Source organism: Cricetulus griseus, chromosome 3 (genome assembly GCF_003668045.3).
Source record: "Cricetulus griseus strain 17A/GY chromosome 3, alternate assembly CriGri-PICRH-1.0, whole genome shotgun sequence".
NCBI classification, from domain to species: domain Eukaryota; kingdom Metazoa; phylum Chordata; class Mammalia; order Rodentia; family Cricetidae; genus Cricetulus; species Cricetulus griseus.
In genome coordinates this window covers 220620025-220638214 of record NC_048596.1, presented here as the reverse complement: position 1 = coordinate 220638214, position 18190 = coordinate 220620025, and the positions used below count along the sequence as shown (strand labels likewise).

Here is an 18190-nt window from a genome sequence, read left to right as displayed (position 1 = left end):
CCTGGCTCTACTTCTTGAAGCACTGGGAATAGTCTGGCTGCTATTAATTCTGAACAAACTCTTCTTATTGCCCAGTAGTACTAACTCATTATAGAAGAACAGATTAAGTCAAGCAAACCAATACTGGGGCTGGGGAGATGGCTCAGTCAGTAAAGAGCTTGCCTCATAAGCATAACACCTGAGTTCAAGCCCCAGACTGCCAAGCATGGTGGGACACATCTGTAATCCCAGTGCTGGGGAGACAGGGGAAAGAGGATATCTGGGGCTAGTCAGTTTGCAATACTTGTTAAGCTCCAAGCCAAAGAGAGACCCTGCCTCACAGGAAGTAAATAACATACCTTAGAAAAACACCCAAAGTTAACCTCTGGCTTCCACATGCATGCATACACATGTGTAACACACACACATGTAAACACTCATGCACACACATAAATGCTAAAAGAAACAGATGTTTATTCAAGTTTGTATGCATACTACAAAATTATTTTTGAAATGGAACCTTGAATAGCCACCTTGCACAAGAAAGTAAAATTAGGTAACTATGTTAACATAGTCCTAAGTATTGTGACTCATAGGAAAAATATACATGATTTATGGAGCTACCAATACATTTCCCCCTAAACATCATGATGCTGTTATGAAGGCTTCCACAGGAAATCTGTCTCCTCTGTCAAATTCTAGATTCCATATTTCTCAATCAACTCTCTTGCTTTAGAAATATAGGCACTCATGGCATCTTCCTTCGACAATCCTAGAAAGACACAAACATGTTATCTCACTAACTAGTTTGGTGGGAAGTGAAGAAGGTTTGTTTTAATTTTACTTAAGAGTTAAAAAAAAAAAAACAGCTGGGCAATGGTGGCACATGCCTTTAGTCAGAGGCAGGCGCATCTATGTGAGTTTGAGGCCATCTTGGTCTACAAAGCTACACCGGAGAAAACCCATCTCAACCAAAATAAAAATTAAAAAAAAAAGAGTTAAAGACCTTTCTGGAGGCTCCATGCTTCCCACTTGGCCTTGCCCTTCAAATCTAACATTGCTGGGCATGCTGCCAAAAGAAGGAGAGAGTTTCAACTTTACTTTTCACTTCTACAGACACTGTGCAAACAAGTACATCTATTTGTCTAAAACCATGATTGGGTACCACCAATGTTGATGTCTCCGATGATGGACTGTTTGTAGAGCCCATAGAGTTCTTTGAGCTCTTCATCTTCAGGTCTGCTTTTCAGCTTCCTCACGTCTTGTGCGGCCTGGTCAAAGTCAGCCTAGGTCAAGACAGCAAGGACACACAAAAGGCACATATGTGGTGTGTATACAAGACATACACATAAAATCTGAAATTTGTTTTATTATAAGTCTCATGTCAACTGATTTCCAGTAAAGAGAGTTGTTTGGCTTATTTCAGGTTGAATAGCAAATGTGTTTTATCCCAAGGGAAAAACATTTATAATCTCTCCCTGTCCTCTCCTTTCTCCCTCCCTCTATAACAAATGCTGAAGAGAAATCACTTTACAAAGAGAAGAGTTGGTGAGCAGCCAAAGGTCTAACCACAGAGGTGGAGTGTAGGTAGCTAGAGGGAAACGCATCAGAAGGAGGCTGCCTCAAGAAGCTGGTGCTTGCAATGAATCCTGGGTAAGGGTGTACTGGTATCTGGTATGAAGATGCGAGCTGGAAAAGCTGCTTCTACAATACAGACAGAATTCACTAGGGTTGAACAAAAAGGGTGGGTCAGATCACATCTGTTTGTTCCCCCCATACATCCACAACAAAGGGCAGGAACCATTCACCCTTGTCTGCTGATCACGGCAAGAGACTGATCAAAGACCATTAGGTATGTCCATGGTGGGTAGATCAGAACATTACCATAGTTGACACAACTTTACATGTGTAGTGAATTTCAAAGCATTCTGGGCAAAAGGAGGGCAACCTTTCCTATGCTCCTGAGCCCAGGGAGCTGGGCTCCTGTGGCAGGTGTTTCTGTTTCAGCTAAGTGAGTTTTCAGCATCCGTGTTGGATGTTCATCCTTGTGATCTTCCTCTCACTTGTGAACAATGCCCTCCCCATCCATGAGTGTGCTCCAGGGCCCTCCTGCTCCCACCTGTCCTGTGACAGTGATGACGGTCACAATGAGCATAGAACATCATCTCAAAGAACGACTTGGTTCTCTGAATACTCCCATTCATATGTCATCCCTCTGAAGACAGCCTCTGAAGGTGATTCACAATTTACCCTACTATCTACAGAAAGTGAACTGAACTGTCGGGGGCCATGGCAAAAGTAACCTTGGACCTGTAAGAGACTTGGGCTTCTTCAGAGAAAGTTTCCAGCATTTTAAGAATAACCCCTTATGTTAAAAGAATAGCTGCCTTCAATCCTTCCTTCCTGATACATAGCATTTGGGCCCACAGAAGTAGCTTGTAGAAACATTTCACCGTCAGGTTACCTAGCAACCCTTCCCCCATGCATTCTGTAACCCAACTAACATTTAGCCCTTTCAGCCCCTATCTAGACACAGGCACTGTCCAACCTTGCCAGGCATCCTGGACTCCCCACTTTCCTTCAAGGACTCACGCACAGGGACATTCCTCAGTCTGGTTATCAGGCAAGCAGCCTCAAACGACCTCTCCCTGCCTGCCAAGCTCCCCGCTTGGCACCCCTATATAAGGTCCCTGTGAAAAATAAAAAATTGCAACTTGATCAGAAACCTGTCTTGCTGTATGTTCTTTGTTCTCCCTGACCCTATCGTTCTAGGTTCTTTGGTGACTGCAGCACATCGGGGTGTGAGCTCGTGTGGTGCTCAGCAGGTTGGGGCACTGAGCAGTCAGCCTACATGTGAGCTTGATGAAGCCCTTTGAGCAATTCTTTCTTGTTGAAGGACTGAATTGGGAGGTAAATCCTTCAGTCAAGGTACTGAAGTTATGTGAATCACACAAGTAAGTGTCTCTCTCTCTCTCTCTCTCTCTCTCTCTCTCTCTCTCTCTCTCTGTGTGTGTGTGTGTGGTGTAAGGTTTAGCTATGTTGTCTAGGCTACCCCAGAACACTCAGGCTTAAATGATCCCCCGCTTCAGTTTTTCTAATGGTGGCAAGTGAATCCAGGGACTCCTGCATACTAAGGAACTACCCTACCAACTGACCCACACATGTGCAATCCCCTTTATTTCTCAAATGGACTTCCAACTTGCCTTTATCCTTCTTTTCTGCTTGAACTACTTTTCTGTTCTGATCTGTTGTTTTTTGATTCTTTCTGAGACAGGGTCTCATGTAGCCCAGTGCTGCCTTGAATCTGCCATGTAGCTAAGGTTGGCGTGGACTCTTGGTCCTGTCTCTAAATCCTGAGTGCTGGGATTACAGGTGCATACTGCCACACCTGGCTTAGACTATACCCCTCTAGAGTATATTGTGTTTTTTTTATATTATTACATTAGTAAGGATTTCAAATTGAAATAAAAGGCATATGTTTTAACAAAATTTCATCTGTAATACTTTATTCAAGTGTAATCAATTGCAGTGACTATAATTCAAGCATTCTTTGATCATAGTGATGCTGATATCAAGCAAGGGTGTGTTTTAAAACTAGAATCCCTTTTCTTTCTTTTTTGTTTTTGTTTTTCGAGACAGGGTTTCTCTGTGTAACAGTACTGGCTGTGCTGAAACTCTGAGCTGTAGACCAGGCTGGCCTCAAACTCACAGAAATCCACTTGCCTTTGCCTCACAAGTGCTTGGATTAAAGGTATGGGCCACCACTGCCTGGCTACAATTAGAATCTTAGCAAAGTGAAAGAAAGTTTTGTTACAGCAATAATAGACTTAACACATTTTAACATTCACAGCAATAGAAACCCATGCCCTGTATTAGTTTTAATTAATTGGCCTACTTTTTCAGTGCTGCCCTATTGTCGTGGTTGTTATTCTCATGCCTTAGCTTATTGCCCCCTTCGTGATGTCCCTTAACCTTTAGATTCTCAATGGAAATATTTTAGAAGTAACTAAAGATACCCTTCCCCACTGCTGCTTTAAACACTGCCCACGTGGCTCATCTAATGGCCTCTATCCTCCACTTTTATGTACTCTACATTTACTATTGTGTGGAGGGGGGGCACAGGTGCCAGGGCATGCATTCAGAGGCTAGGGAACAATTGCAAGAGTGGGTCCTTTCCATCTACCTTGTGGGTTGTGAGGGTTAAACTCAGATCACCAGGTTTGCTAGCAGGCACCATAACCCTCTCCTCTACCATGAGATAAAATGATGACTGAGTCAGGCAGACACACACACACACACACACACACACACACACACACACACACACACACGCGCAAACGTGTCATAGACTACGAGGGAGATGCAAGCCTCCATGTTTCTGGTGTATGTCATCCACCCATAATAACATCTTGCCTGAAGAAATAGTTAAAGAAGTTAGCTATACTCATAAAATGTTTGGCGTTAGACATGTGTGTCTTCGAAGGCACTTTAATGAGAAAATGCTCCTAACATAACTTACATACAGAAACGAATCACGGATGTATTATGATCACATATCTATCATTATACACATATGGGGGAAAAAAAGGCATATTAAGGAAGCAACCTATCATGTGGTTATCTACCAGAGGAAGGTTCTCCCGGTCTTTAATTTATTCATATTTATTCTCTTTCCGTTTCAATTAATAAAACGGCAAGGTCAGCGCATCATAGAGTAACCAGCACTACTATTCAGCAAAACACTTGGCTATGAGAACCTCCGGAGGCCCCAAGAGCAATGGGGCATAGACACCCCAGTGAATGTCACCTGCTTCCCTGAGTTGTTTAGAGAGAGATGAAGGAGGGCCCCCGGGAGCTTGTCAATTTTTTACATCCCTGGGGCCCAGAAGGGTTGCCATGGGGAGCCTGGATCCTTGTCTACAGTGCAATAGCAAGGCGTTTATGCAGGTGTGGGGAGTGACTGCAGGGTCGAAGCCAGACGCTCCTGAGCGCTCCACCTGCCCCTGCCCTGCCCCGGAGCTATCAAGCCTCCTCTCGCCCTATCAGAGCGCTTCCTTCTCGGAGCATCGCTCCTGCAAAGCCTTCCCACATCCGGCTTACCTGCAGGGACATAGTGATGAAGAAGGGTATCCTGTGGCTCTCCGGCTCTGGGTCTCAGTTCCCAGGGCTTGGCCACTTTCTTAAAGAGAAGCGCTCCTCCTCCGGACTCTCCTATAGGTCGTGCTCTGGGCAACGACGACTCTAATTGGTCACCAGAGCTGGAGGGCGGAGCCTGGCGAGGCCTGTACCTGCCCAGTCGCTCAGAGACCCCTCCTGGTCTGCCTCTCCTTGGAGAGGTTTGCTAGATTACCTCTCTGCTCCTAGCTCAAAGTTCAATTTTTAAATTATTTATTTATCTAATTTATTTTTGTCTCAAGAGGTTGTTTTTAGGAGGCTAAGAGAGGTCTCCCCGGGGCTTGGACCTCACCTGGGAATCCCTGATCTGTGATTCTAGAAATCTGGGTGTTGAGTCACGATTACTGGAACCTCTCAATTGCCACCACGCGAACTCATCAGGAGTGAAACGGGACCAGAAAGGCATACATTCTAAGCTCGAGCTGCATTCATCCCTGCTGGCATTTACTGTTTAGTGGGACCTAGAACTCTCCGGCTGCAAATTCACCATCACCTGCAGGGTCTCAAAATAAGGCTGTGAACCGCATTTTGCCACACTTCCGGAGAACTGTACAAAGATTGCAGTTCCGGAGAAGAATTTGTTTCTGACTGATTGAAGCAGATTTGTGGAGATGGAGACTGAGTTTAAACATAGAGCAATGCAACCTGTGATGAAGAAAAAAAGCCCCCCAAACTTTCTAACTTGGTTTTGTGTAAAATGCATTTTAGAAAATATTTGCTACTTTTTTTGTGTGAATCTTGCTGTCTCCCCATTTTGATCACTTTTCTTTCTTTTTTTTTTTTTTGGTGGTAATATTAATCAGTTCCTAACTACAGGACAAAAGGCAATTTTGGAGCAGCATCTGGGCAGCATGTGGTCTTGGACATGGGAAGTACATGGTGGGATACTAGAGCAAAGGTTAGTTTCAGAACAGCGAGGTTTTCTGATAGTCGAGTAGTGGCTGCTGAAAGTGCCCATCTACATCCTTTTGACACTATAGTCGTTATAAGAGATTAGCAAAGGGAAGCCACACTGCTCTTTCTTACACTGGAAAGTTTATTGTTTTTAAGATAGAGTCTTACGTATTTCAAGTTGTCCTTGAATTCACTCAACCTCAGGCTGGCCTCCACTTTGTGATCCTCCTGCCTCAGTTTCCCAAGTGCTGGGATGATAGGCATTCATAGAATGTTCAAGTTCTCTTTTCCGAGCTGTGGTCCTTCATTCGGATGCCAGAGCCTTGCAAGACTCTCCAAGGCTGTCATCCGTCCATTTCTCTAATTTCAGCTGAGCCTGTGGCTGTTCCTTTCCCTCTCCTTGGCCTTCCCATTCTACCTTTGGGTGTAGTGGGTTCCTGTGTTAAGACTGTAGCACGGTATGCAAAAGTTCAGAGTTGGCTCTTTAACACAGACAGAATATACATAATGCCTGTTATCTGACCTCAGGACTTAAGGATATTGTTCCAGAGAATTTGAGGTACAGGGAACTGACATCATGTTGTTCTGGGTGTTACATGAGTGTAAACAAATGGTCTGAGTCTAATCTGGTGCCTTTTCTCTTTACTGGCCTGCTCTATGGACGGGTGGCACTGGTACCGTACTGTTGCCTGGGAATAGTCCACATGCTCAAGATACCTTCCATTCATATTGCTGCCATGGACACAGAGCTCACTGGGTTGTCCAGTGGACCTTCCAATAGCACAGACTTGAAGTCTTTTCTTTGATTTGGCAGCTCATCATTAAAGTCCATTCTCAATTAACAGATTTCAAATGTTGGACTGACTGTAGACATGCAGGAAAAGCCATAAGGAAACCAATATTTTATTTTACTTTTGGTTTTTCAAGACAGGGTTTCTCTGTGTAACAGCCCTAGCTGACCTGGAATTCACTCTGTAGACTAGGCTGGCCTTGAACTCACAGAGACCCACCTCTCTCTGCTGGGATTAAAGGTGTGTGCCGCCACTGTCTGGCTGAAACCAGTATTTTAGACAATTTCTACATACTAATAAAAACTAGAAATAAAATAATTGTTATTAACAGTTATCTTTGCAGAATCCACAAAACCACAATAGCACACAACAAATACAGAACAAAGGTCAGAATTCCATGGAAGAAAAGAAAAATCTGGTATTCAAATATTGCACAATATTTATTGACAAACTTTTTGTCAGCTCTAATGCTACAATTTCTTACTTAGAATCTTAAACTAATGTTATTTTGTTGTAACCTTTATCTAACAGTTCAAGAATTAATACAAAAATAAAGCTTCTATAAACCTTCTAAGTTATTAAAAGCTTTTAAGAGATGTTCATAAACTTAACAATTATTTTAAAATAACAGCTATCATTGAAAAGCAAAATTGACCATTAGGTATAGAATGCCAAATATATAGTAATTAAGGAAACTACAGGATGCTTACTGAAAAATGTTTGTAGAAATATTTGAGACATACTGGAAAATGCTTGTAGAAAAACAATCTGAACATAAACTGAATTGATATTACTGTTTTTTAAGCACACATCTATTGGAAATAAGTTAGTATATGACTCTGAACAAAAATGTGGGGGTGACTGTATCATCTCAGATGATTTTTAAGAGAACCTCTAAAAATAACTTGTTTTGTTATGAAGTTTGTGTCACACAAATGGAATAAATTACCTATGAGAAATAGCATGTTTTTTTTTGTAAAATTCTTGTGGAAATAATGCCAGACTTCAAACAGAAAACAAGGACTAAAATAGTAGAGGATATATTTAAATTTTATTAACCTGATTCTGCCAAAGATGTCACTGGGCCATCACGGTTCAGTTTGTCTGGCACTTACTATGTGGCAGGCACTGTGATAAGCATCTTACACAGAACTCTCTTCTAATCCTCAGAATAGGTGCTATTTTTATCACTTCATAACTTGTGCCAGGCATAGGTACACTAGTTAGTGGTAAGGTTAGGGTTCCAACTTAGCAGCCTGGTTCCAAAGCTTTGTAATGTAGGAGCTAGAAAAATGATCACGTGAAAGGTTAGGTCATGGGTAAACTTTATTTCTGGAACTTTAGTGGGATAACAACAGAGCCATTGCCTTCTTTTCTGCTTACCTTTTTACTTCTGTTTCTCTCCCCCTCTTGCCTCTCATTTTTCCTCTTCTTTTCTTTTCCTTTCCTTCCTTCTTTCATTCTTTCGTGTGTGTGTGTGTGTGTGTGTGTGTGTGTGTGTCTCGGGGGTGTGGGCTGTAGCTGAGGTTGGTCGCCTTGAACTAAGCAGTCCAGGCTGACCTTGAACTCTACATATTCCCGACTCAGTCTCCCAAGCACCAGGGTTTTATGTGAACCTTTAGTGTTTCAATTGACTATCGCAATTTGTCTTCAGCGCCACATGACTGCAAAAGGGTGAAGAACGTTTTATGAAACAAAAGCCTGTTGTTACACTCAAAACTCATGCTGGCTTTATTCTTGATAATCTGCTTGTGATAAAAACCACAGCACATTCCCTGTAAAAACTGCAACAATCTTTGACCCAAAGCAACCCTTTTTGTTTTGTTTAATTTATGTGCAGTAGGTGGTGTATAATGAAAATACTAGACTCTAAAGTTTTACAATCTAAAATGAGCAGTGAAGACACTGAGAACAGGAGGAAGGCATGGAGAAGGACCTGAGTCCACCCAAATTCGTTAGAAAAGGACAGAAAGGATAAAAACATTTTGTCAAATGTAGCCAACAGATTTAGGTTTTTAAATCGTTGGCACAGTATCCCACTCTTTTGCTAGTGTCCATAACTCCCCAGTGATCCTGTTCATAACCAATATTTTTCTTTTGGTTTTTCCAGAGAGGATTTCTTTGTGTAGCCCTAGCTAGCTGTTCTGGGACTCACTCTGTAAACCAGACTGGCCTCGAACTTGCAGAAATCCTCCTGCCTCTGCCTCCCAAGTGCTGGGATTAAAGGCGTGTGCCACCACCGCTTGGCTTGATAACCATTTTTTGTCTCCATTTTTGTCTCCAAGGCAGAACAGATGTTGCTGGAATATTCTGGAATACTGCTGTGGAATTGAAAGCCGCCCTTATTTCTCTTGGAGTTGGCTCAAAATTCTCCACCTAAATTGTAATTACACCTAACCCTACAACCCTTATTTATTTGATTTTCGTGGCGCGGGGACATGTGCAGAGAATGAATGGTTATAAGGGCTGGAGCTTTGCGATTCTAGAATGAAAAGAGATAGCGGGCCAGAATTCCAAGGCAGAAGCCATCGTGCTTAAACCACGAACCAGAACCCAGGAACCGGTGGCTAGACCATCTTTACACCACCAGTCCAGACTGAGAGCGGCTGGTTACTACAGCAACCACAGACTCTCGCGAGACAGATCATACGCCTGCGCAGTGCTGCTCCAGAGGTCTGTCCCGAGCTTAGGGATTTTACGGAAGGACTTCCTGCTGTCACAAGCTGCCGCTCAAGTCCCTTACCAGGTGTGACGTAATGCAGAAGGGAGGCGGTCAGGCTGCGCAGGCGCAGCGCAGGCGCACGTGGAGCCGGCGCTCGGGTCCCCAGTGGCGGCGGAGTCGTGATACGGAGTCCCTGTCTTGTGGTCTCCGCAGGGCGCGCTTCGGGAGAGGTGGGCGAGCGCCTATGGTCCGAGTCCCAGCCCGTGGGCACCCCTGTCACCGCGGGGTGGTGGGAAAGGGGCTGCAGACAGCTTCTGAGGTCACTCCAGGTCTCCCTGAAGCCCCTTCCGGCGTTCTCAGTCTCCCTCCGGAGGGGTTTCCTTTGCGTGGCGAAACGCGGGTACCTCTGCTTCTCCCGAGACCACGGGACTGGTGCTCTGCTGCTGACAACCTTTCCCAGGTCCCTTCCCAGAATCAAGGTCTTTCCGTGACGCCTTTCTAATCGCGCCACTCCACCGCCAAGACTCTCCATCTTGTCCCTACCCGGTAATTCCAACGCCTTTATCTCTGTCCCAGCGACACTGAATATTCTTCTGGGTTACCCCGCTGCCCCCTTTCTACTTAGTCTGGAAGGAATTCTTTAGAGAGCGTTCATTTCCCCCAGAGAGCCTTCTTTTCCTGACTCTCTCGGCTAAGGCCACACCTCTCTGCTCCCTAAGGTACATCACTACTACTCTTTTAAAGTGAGACGTTTTTATTAACCGCAGAGGCCTTCGCTTTGCACAACGCCTAATGGTTTAGGGCATCAAGGATATAATCCATAAGACTTTGACGAAGAGAGAGCATGTGGTATGTGAGTCGTATCCTAGGCTGGATACACGGAGCATAAGGACATGAGACACCAGAGGTTTCATTAAATAGCCCGAATCTATAATATGCATGGTGGGTGAAAGGAGAAAGGCTTGTGAGAAATGGGAGGGTAAAAGCTAAACCTTTGAGTTTTCAGTTGATCCCGTAGGCAGCAGCAGCTTGCAGACACAGATGGCAAGGCACATGTCCATCCTGGTTTCCTGTCTATGAAGCTGTTAAGCATTTTTTCATATTGCATGGCGGCCACCTTATGCAGACTTGACTTTTTTCATCTTCCCTTCCAGGTTCTGTGTATCAGAGAAGTGATCCCAATCTTGCTGTCCCTTGGTTGCAGAGTATCTAAGAGTGAGTGTCCCTCGTAAACCGATGGGCTAGGCCCATACAGTAACTGAATCGCCGGTTGGTAAGAACTGTGGTGGGGCCGTTGTCTTGCTCCCTGGTCACTTTGTCTGACCACCTACAGCCAGATATCAGCTTCTGGCAGTCACCTCACTAGATCTGGATGGCCTTCTGTTCTTTAATCTCTGAGCCTGAGGGGAGCATAGAGCTAATAAGGGACCAATGGGAGAGTGCAGTGCAGTGTGGGGAAGGAAGCATCAACAGACCATGTCTGTAGCAGTGGGCAGCATTGACAGGACCAGGTTGCAGCACTCACTGGGAGGAATTCTGGCTTTATGGATCAGGATCTCGGAGTGATTCTGCAACACCATTTCTTGGGACTGTCCAGTTTGGAAAGCCAACCTGTCCCACAACCAACATTTCCAAATGCTGGTTCTTTTTCAGTTCACTTGGACATCTTACCAGCACCCATGACTTGGCTGCACTCCTACAGCTCAGTAGCTCTAGAGTGGGAACCAGCCATCTGTATGTTCTTATAAGCTACAGGTTATTTCGAAGATGGAGCCATGAGTCAGCTTCCTAACCCATACACTGAGGAACCCTATAGGTGTGTTAGGGAATTGGGTATATATTTGGAGAAAGTGCCCTGAAATGGAGGAACCTTAATCAAAGGGGACTTGCTTAAATGGGTCTTTATAGTTCTTAGATAAACTCTAGGAAGGAGAAAATAACTGAGAGAAGGAAGTATGCAGTTGCCTTTGGAAAGGACAAGCCTGATCTAGATGAATACCCAACTAGAGAGCAACCAAGAACATCCTAAAGAGTCTGTAAGGCTAATACCATATCTGTAGTCTCTAGGAAAATTATGAATAGGCCAATGGCTTCTAATACGCTTTCGGAAGGAGCCCAGCCCTTTTATTTCTCCCTAATGGATTAATTTCTTTGAATTTCATCACAAATTTTCATGAAATTGCCTGTCAAAGCAGTCATCTTATAATCTAATGAAGGGAAAAATATGTGCCTGTATGTTTTAGGAAGGAAATTGGGGATCATTGAAGGAGACTTACAAAGGGGTACAGAATAAGTTTTAGCCATGGACATATATTACTTTTGGTTCTTAAAGCCTGATCTGGTTAGTTATGAATTTCAGAGACTACAGATAAGCTCTGTGTGGGCAGACACAAGTGTCTTGATGCCCACCAGCAGCTGTGCCTAGAACACCATCTGCCCACTGGAGTATATGGGCTGATGAATGAGTGAATGAGGGGCCCTTGAGATTCTTCAGAGAGTAAAAGCATTTGCCACTATGCTTGTGACCCAAGTTCTACCCTGTGATTCAACATGGTAGAAGGAGAGAACCTACTTTGATAGAGCTGTCCCCTCTGACGCTCTATGATATGATCCCCAATCCTAGTAACTTAATTTTTAAAAATAAATGAGTGAAGTCTAATTAAGAGTTTAGAAGATGCTAAACCTCTGAGCTTAACACCAGTCATTCTCACATTGCCTGTGTATCATGGAAAAAAATAGGGGAAATTATAACTACTTCATTTTACCAGAGAAGTTATGTTCATGGCTACCTAGTTGGGCCTATATAATTAGACTTGCCTATCAGTTTGGAGTAAAAAACAAGAAAACACTGGAATATAACCAAAATATTCTCAGAGCATGCATTACTAACATGAGATAATGCTTCTTTCTGAAGGGTTTTCAAGATGGCTGCAGCCCCTCAAGCACCTAAGAGGGGATCTATTAGGAAGACTAGACCTCTGGTTGTAAAGACATCACTGAACAACCCGTATGTCATTTCCTGGAGCACCTTGGAGAGAGAGGACATACACTTTATATTACAGACACTTGAAGACAAATTTAAATCAATTGGACTAAAGAAAATTGAAGATAAAAAGAAAAAAACACCTTTTGTAAAAAAGCAAAGATGCAGCCCAGATGTTGAGATTAGTGAGGGTCTGAAAGAGGAGCACGATGGGAATGTGCAGGTCTCAGGGTGGACACCCGCACATGTCAGAAAACAGCTGGTCATTGGCGTTAATGAAGTCACCAGAGCTCTGGAGAGGAATGAACTGCTCCTAGTTCTAGTTTGTAAGTCGGTCAAGCCTGCTGTCATCACCTCACACATGATTCAGCTGAGTATAAGCAGAACTGTGCCCGCTTGCCAGGTTCCTCAGCTCAGCCAGAGAATTGCTCCTGTCATTGGCTTAAAATGTATGCTAGCCTTGGGCTTTAGAAAGAACTCCATGGACTTCGCTGAGGAAGTAAGAGCTATCATTCCCAGGGTGCCCAGCTTACATGTGCCATGGCTTCAAGACAGAACCCAAGATCCTAAAGACAGTTTAGAGACAGAATCTTTGGAAAGCCGGGACAAAGAGATTTTGGACACTTCATTTGATGACCTTACAAAAGTTAGTAAGAGAAAGCCTGCCGAAGGTGGGCAGGCTTCCACTACAATACTACAACCCCTTAAAATAAAGAAACTCATTCCCAACCCTCATAAGATAAGGAAACCACCCAAAAGTAAAAAATCCATTTCAAAGTAGTTTTGTATGAACTTGTCATTTCATGAAAGGATATGATCTAAATACTTTTATTTTAAAACAAATAAAGTATGTTTACATATATTCTTAGGATCTTGCATGGAGGTGTTCTTTCAGATATGGCAAGTCTTTCTGACTGGGTGGGACACATACATTGAAACTTAAAACCATGAGGTACAGAAAACACTCAAAAACGATGATTAACAAAACCAAAGTTTATTGAGACTAATGTCCATGCGTGTATAAATTCACTGCTTTAAAGGCTGGTACAATGCTTGCTTGCAAGAACATCAGTTTCCTACAGCACTTAACATTTCTCTACCAAACTTGGAAAATGGGCCACAAACATGGTCTAGTAAGGTGGGTGGAACAACTAGAGAAGGTCCTCAGTTGTAAGGGAGAGACACTAAATGCTAAGCAGTACACTGTCTTCAAAAGCGGCATACCATTTTTACTTGGTGGTAATTTGGCTTTTTTTGTAGGTAAGCATTGACTTGGAAAAAGGCTTGTTTAATACAGAAAAAGAAAAGCCTGGTAAGGTTATTTTATTAAGAATTCCCTCCCTGCCCATAATTTCCTTGCAATATTTAACATCTATCAAAAGTACATTGGGGGTATAGCTCTGTGGCAGAACATGTACTTATTAGCACACACAATCCCTGGCTTGATCCCCAGCACCAAAACAAACAAAACAAAACAACACAACAAAACTAACAACAAAAATTAACTACAGTAGTAACTTAGGTGAAATGTGGCAAGAGAAGAGATCCAATGGGTCTTGCAGACTAAGAAATGGAGTATTCAGTGCTTTGGATATGAATCTACCATGTGTCTGGAAAATCATTCTGTAATTTATGAGGAAGTAAATGTGGCATTAAAACCTCTTTACCCCAAGTTCTGCTTGAACTCATGGGCTGTGCCACCTTTGTTCCATTTGCTGACAAATTTCCATTTTTTTGAAGGAAAGAAACCTTATAGCACATTTTGGATATAAAGACAGGGCAGTGTAACTTAAAAACAACTCTGGAGACTGTTGTATTTATATTTGTTTTTAACATCTATTTTATATCCGAGCAGTTGTACTGGTTAGTGATTTTCTAAAACATCAATTGGTCATGTGCTTAAATTATGAATACACCAATGTTAACTATTAGTGTATTTAAAGTGATAAGTTTTGTAACAACTGCAATGTGCAGTAAACAAATCTCTAAAGGGATTGTTTAAGTTTCCTCATGAGGTAAATAAGCCCATGAAAAAATTCATGACTGACCTGAAAACTCAATTTGTATACGACATAAAAAATGAGTGAGACAATTCCCAAAGAGCTGTATATCCAGATTCACTAAACTTGCTTACCTAATGCAGTCTTTCTAAATGGTGTTCCAATGAATAGGTAGTTTTACTTTCTGAAGGTGTTCTGTTAAAATGTGACACAGCTGGGCATGGACCATATGAAATGAGAAATCTGCTGTGTGTCTTTAGGAATAGTACTGGTCCCACTTCTGCACCACTTGTGAGATCCAGGTGTCCCCTCTAGTGGTGCTATCAGGGATGGCACAATTTGTGGTCTACTACTTAGGACCTCAGTCCACAAACACCATTAAGAGGCCAGACAGCAAATATTTTAACTTTGCAGGCAATATAATTCCAGTCTGTCACAACTACTTGATTTCCCTATGTAGCATGATGCAGCCATAGGCAGGTCATAAGTGAAGATGTGGCTGTATTCTGATAAAACTTTTGAATTTCTTAAGATTTGCATGTTACAAAATGCCATCCTTTGGGCCATTTCCCCCAACCATTTAAAGTAATAATGGCCATTCTCAGCTCATGAGCTGTCCAGAACAGCCAACAGGTGGGACTCGCCCTAAAGGTAATATTTGGTGAGTCTTTTCTAGTGGGAAGAAAATGCCACGCTGTCTGAAGTAGGTGTTCTGGACTGGAACGGAGGCACTGTAGTAAAGGCAGGAAGATGTATGTACTTGGTGGCCTCTGACTCAAAGGCCAGTCTATACAATGGCCTTGTTTAGTATTTTGTTTTCCCTTGGATTAGTGGCAGCATATACACATATATGTACACTGTGAAACTTGTTTTTCAAATTCTAGGTAAAAACAACATCAGTAACAAAATTATGAATACTTATTTACAAGTAAGACATTTTCCATTAGCATGACAATTTTCATGATAAATTAAAGTCAGCATAAAGGAACATGTGCAATTTTGCATAATAAAAACATTCAGACCATCTTCGTGCTGACAGCACTACTACACTCCTCTGGGCATTTAATCTGACCTTAGAACTTTCACTTCCTTCCCCTCACACATCCTAGACATTGCTGAGAAATAAAGACTGCAAGCAGTCGCAAGGTCTGGTCAGTCAGGTGTGTGTGTACTCTTCAGTGAGCATGCTCAACATTTGCCCCAAACTTTGCTTTTGAAACAATCCACTGACCTGCTGAAGAGCAAAGGACAAACCTGCATATTTACTGATTTGGCTACTATGCTTATGTGATAGACCTGTGTGTTTGCTGATTTGGCTACTACGCTTATGGAATAAATGTGCTAAGTCACTGGTACATTTTCATATTGCTCCATACGTAATTATCTATCACATGTCAATTCTATAAACATTTCCAGTGGCATCATGTAAGGTGATACACATATGGATCCTTGTTCTGTTATACAAGTATATCACCACTTAAACAGAAAAGCAGCAGTGACTCTCCTAACAGCAAAGGTTTTCTTAACATGATGCTACAACTTCTGTTTGGTTCACAGAGTAACAGTCCACTTCTAGAGTGGAAGGACAACATCCTCTATTTACCACAAGAGCTCTGTGGACACTTTCATCCCTCCCACACATCAGACAACAGCAGAGATTGGCTCTCAACATCCTAACTAGAAATGTGTACTATTGGCCATCTGTTCTGATTGTTATCAACTACTTCAATGTCACTCAACTTGTGCTTTTATTCTTCTTTGGAATGGCAGTTCCAGGACTCACTAAATAGAATATTAACAAATGAGAATGTCAGCCTTCTAGAAGAAACATATCCATCTACTGTAGAACAAGTCCAACCTAAAGAAAGGAAAAACATGAGATAAGACCAAATGGAAGAGGAAATCGAGTTATAACACAACAGACTATATCTGTGTTTAGAAAAGCGCCCCCCCCATGCTGACTTAGAGGGTAAAGGCACTTGCCACACAAGCCTGATGGCCTTATTTCAGTCCCTGGAAGCCTAGTAGAAGTAGAATATTGACTGACTCCTCAAAGCTGTCCTTTGACCTCCATTTATGCTGTGTAGCACATATGTACCCATACAGAAAAAAAAACAAAACAAAAACCAACAGCAACAACAAAAAACCAAATAAATAAAAAGTCTCCTTCATCCCTATAGTAGTACAGGATTGTTTGAATTAACCGATTCCACTTATAATCTCTCTCTCTCTCTCTCTCTCTCTCACACACACACACACACACACACAGAGAGAGAGAGAGAGAGAGAGAGAGAGAGAGAGAGAGAGAGAGATTAAAAACAACAGAAATAGATAAAAGCCCCTTTATCCTAAAGGAAGCTGGTATGGGGCTGTGATAATAAGCTCACTCACCTTTTCCGAGTCTGTCCCTGGACACCTCCAGTTGTACAAATAATACTGTAAGTTGCCGTCTCCTATACCAAACTTGAGTTTTTCCAAGAAGGTCTTATTTTCCATCAAATCTAGTGCATTGAATACATCAAATCCTTTCTGCCAATATAAAAAATTTAAAATACCAAGGGCTTAATGTATTCTTTGTGTATATGTTCCTGTATAACATTAAATTCTTTTACAGTAACTTAAATATGTACTTATAAGGCTAAATATCTACAATATAAAGGCACTGACTAAGAATCATCTTAGAAGACTGTATTATAAAGACAGCTGGGGAAGGGAGCTAGAGAAGTGCTCCATGGTTAAAAGCCACACTGCTCTCGCAGGGGACCTTTCTGTAAGTTGACTTGCTTAAGGAGAACAAACAAAATAGTACAAAAAGCAACACCACTCACCAACTTGGCTATAATGAGCGCGTCATTCATGAGGTCCAGCAGTGGTGTCTCCGTGTGAATGTTGTAGAAGGAATAGGCAGCCTTGAGGCTCTTGTGGGCAGGGTGGTGCATAACCGTGGAGGGGAGCGTGTAGAAGCTCAGGAAATCAGTCAGCTTTCCACTGGGGCTCTGAGGAGCAGAGGTAAGCAACAGCGAGTGAGTGTTTCCTTGAACAAGCATTCAGATGCTGATCTATGACTTACACCCAACTTTCTGTCCAAACAAGGAGCAATAACTGAGATTCCCCTCTCTGTGACCCAGTTTGAGGCCTTTATGCTGGGTAGAGAGCAACAGGTGGATGGAAGTTTTTAGCTAAAGTGCTAGAGGAAGATGTGTAAGCTCTTCCAAAGCAGGTCCTAATAGAGAGTTTCTCCAAGTTGACTGGTGAGTCAGTGCCCACGCTGATAGGACAGTAACAGAAGTAGATTTGCAGCCAAGCTGAGGACCAGAGGTTGCCTTCCCTACTCACACTGAAGCATATGCAGGCTGCTGCCAAGAGGAAATAGAGCTGCATGCCGAGCTAGCTACCCAGTGGTGAATAGAATACCATTCAAAGCACATGGCCACTCAGCCTTGGTACCTGACACCTATTCTTAGAAGTGAATGAAAGCTGGTAACTTTAGGAAAATAAAAAATAACAAGATTTGTTTGTTAGCATGTGAGTTTTCAGGGTCTACGTTAAAGTTTTAAAGAAGGAAAACACCATCATCTCCTCTACCATATCGTTACCTTATAATCTTTCCTGTGACAAAGATCTTATCCATGAATGTAATTTTAAATATTATCTAATGAAATGTCAGTATTTGAAAGATCTGTGTAACCCAGGAAATTACTATTTT

The 18190-nt window shown here is 42.5% G+C and overlaps 3 protein-coding genes across 7 annotated transcripts in view; 1 reads left to right on the top strand and 2 right to left on the bottom strand.

The window, feature by feature from the left end:
* Window positions 1–500: 500 nt before the first annotated feature.
* Acbd7 (acyl-CoA binding domain containing 7) lies at window positions 501–5091 on the bottom strand. Its single transcript, XM_027405506.2, has 4 exons — window positions 5080–5091; window positions 1148–1265; window positions 986–1048; window positions 501–751 (listed from the first exon to the last, which is right to left on the bottom strand). Exons 1-4 carry the CDS (start codon window positions 5089–5091, stop codon window positions 678–680), a joined length of 267 nt encoding a protein of 88 aa, XP_027261307.1. The 3' UTR covers window positions 501–677.
* A 4505-nt stretch (window positions 5092–9596) lies between these two features.
* Window positions 9597–13352, top strand: Rpp38 (ribonuclease P/MRP subunit p38). 4 transcript variants are annotated; one of them, XM_027405224.2, is made up of 3 exons: window positions 9597–9731; window positions 10656–10716; window positions 12416–13352. In XM_027405224.2, exon 3 carries the CDS (start codon window positions 12426–12428, stop codon window positions 13263–13265), a length of 840 nt encoding a protein of 279 aa, XP_027261025.1. In that variant the 5' UTR covers window positions 9597–9731; window positions 10656–10716; window positions 12416–12425; the 3' UTR covers window positions 13266–13352. The 4 variants fall into 4 exon arrangements, with proteins under 4 accessions (XP_027261025.1, XP_027261027.1, XP_027261026.1 ...); XM_027405226.2 differs by having other exon boundaries at window positions 10656–10774; XM_027405225.2 differs by lacking the exon at window positions 9597–9731 and adding an exon at window positions 9913–10047.
* A 105-nt stretch (window positions 13353–13457) lies between these two features.
* The window catches only part of Nmt2 (N-myristoyltransferase 2), a 44358-nt gene continuing 39625 nt past the window's right edge, over window positions 13458–18190 (bottom strand). For both annotated transcript variants that reach the window (XM_027405221.2, XM_027405223.2), the window contains 3 exons: window positions 17313–17480; window positions 16876–17013; window positions 13458–16342 (listed from right to left, as the gene is read on the bottom strand). In XM_027405221.2, the coding sequence (XP_027261022.1) occupies window positions 16322–16342; window positions 16876–17013; window positions 17313–17480 (327 nt within the window). In that variant the 3' untranslated portion in view covers window positions 13458–16321. The remainder of the gene's footprint in view (window positions 16343–16875; window positions 17014–17312; window positions 17481–18190) is intronic.

Excerpts from the sequence above, each read along its gene's own strand:
- Rpp38 (XM_027405224.2), top strand. The coding sequence starts at position 12,426 with ATGGCTGCAGCCCCTCAAGCACCTAAGAGGGGATCTATTAGGAAGACT.
- Acbd7 (XM_027405506.2), bottom strand. Across the intron at positions 1,049-1,147 it reads CATCGGAGACATCAACATTG|CATGCCCAGCAATGTTAGAT; the intron begins GTGGTACCCAAT and ends TTCTTTTGGCAG. Across the intron at positions 752-985 it reads AGCATGGAGCCTCCAGAAAG|GATTGTCGAAGGAAGATGCC; the intron begins GTCTTTAACTCT and ends GTGTCTTTCTAG.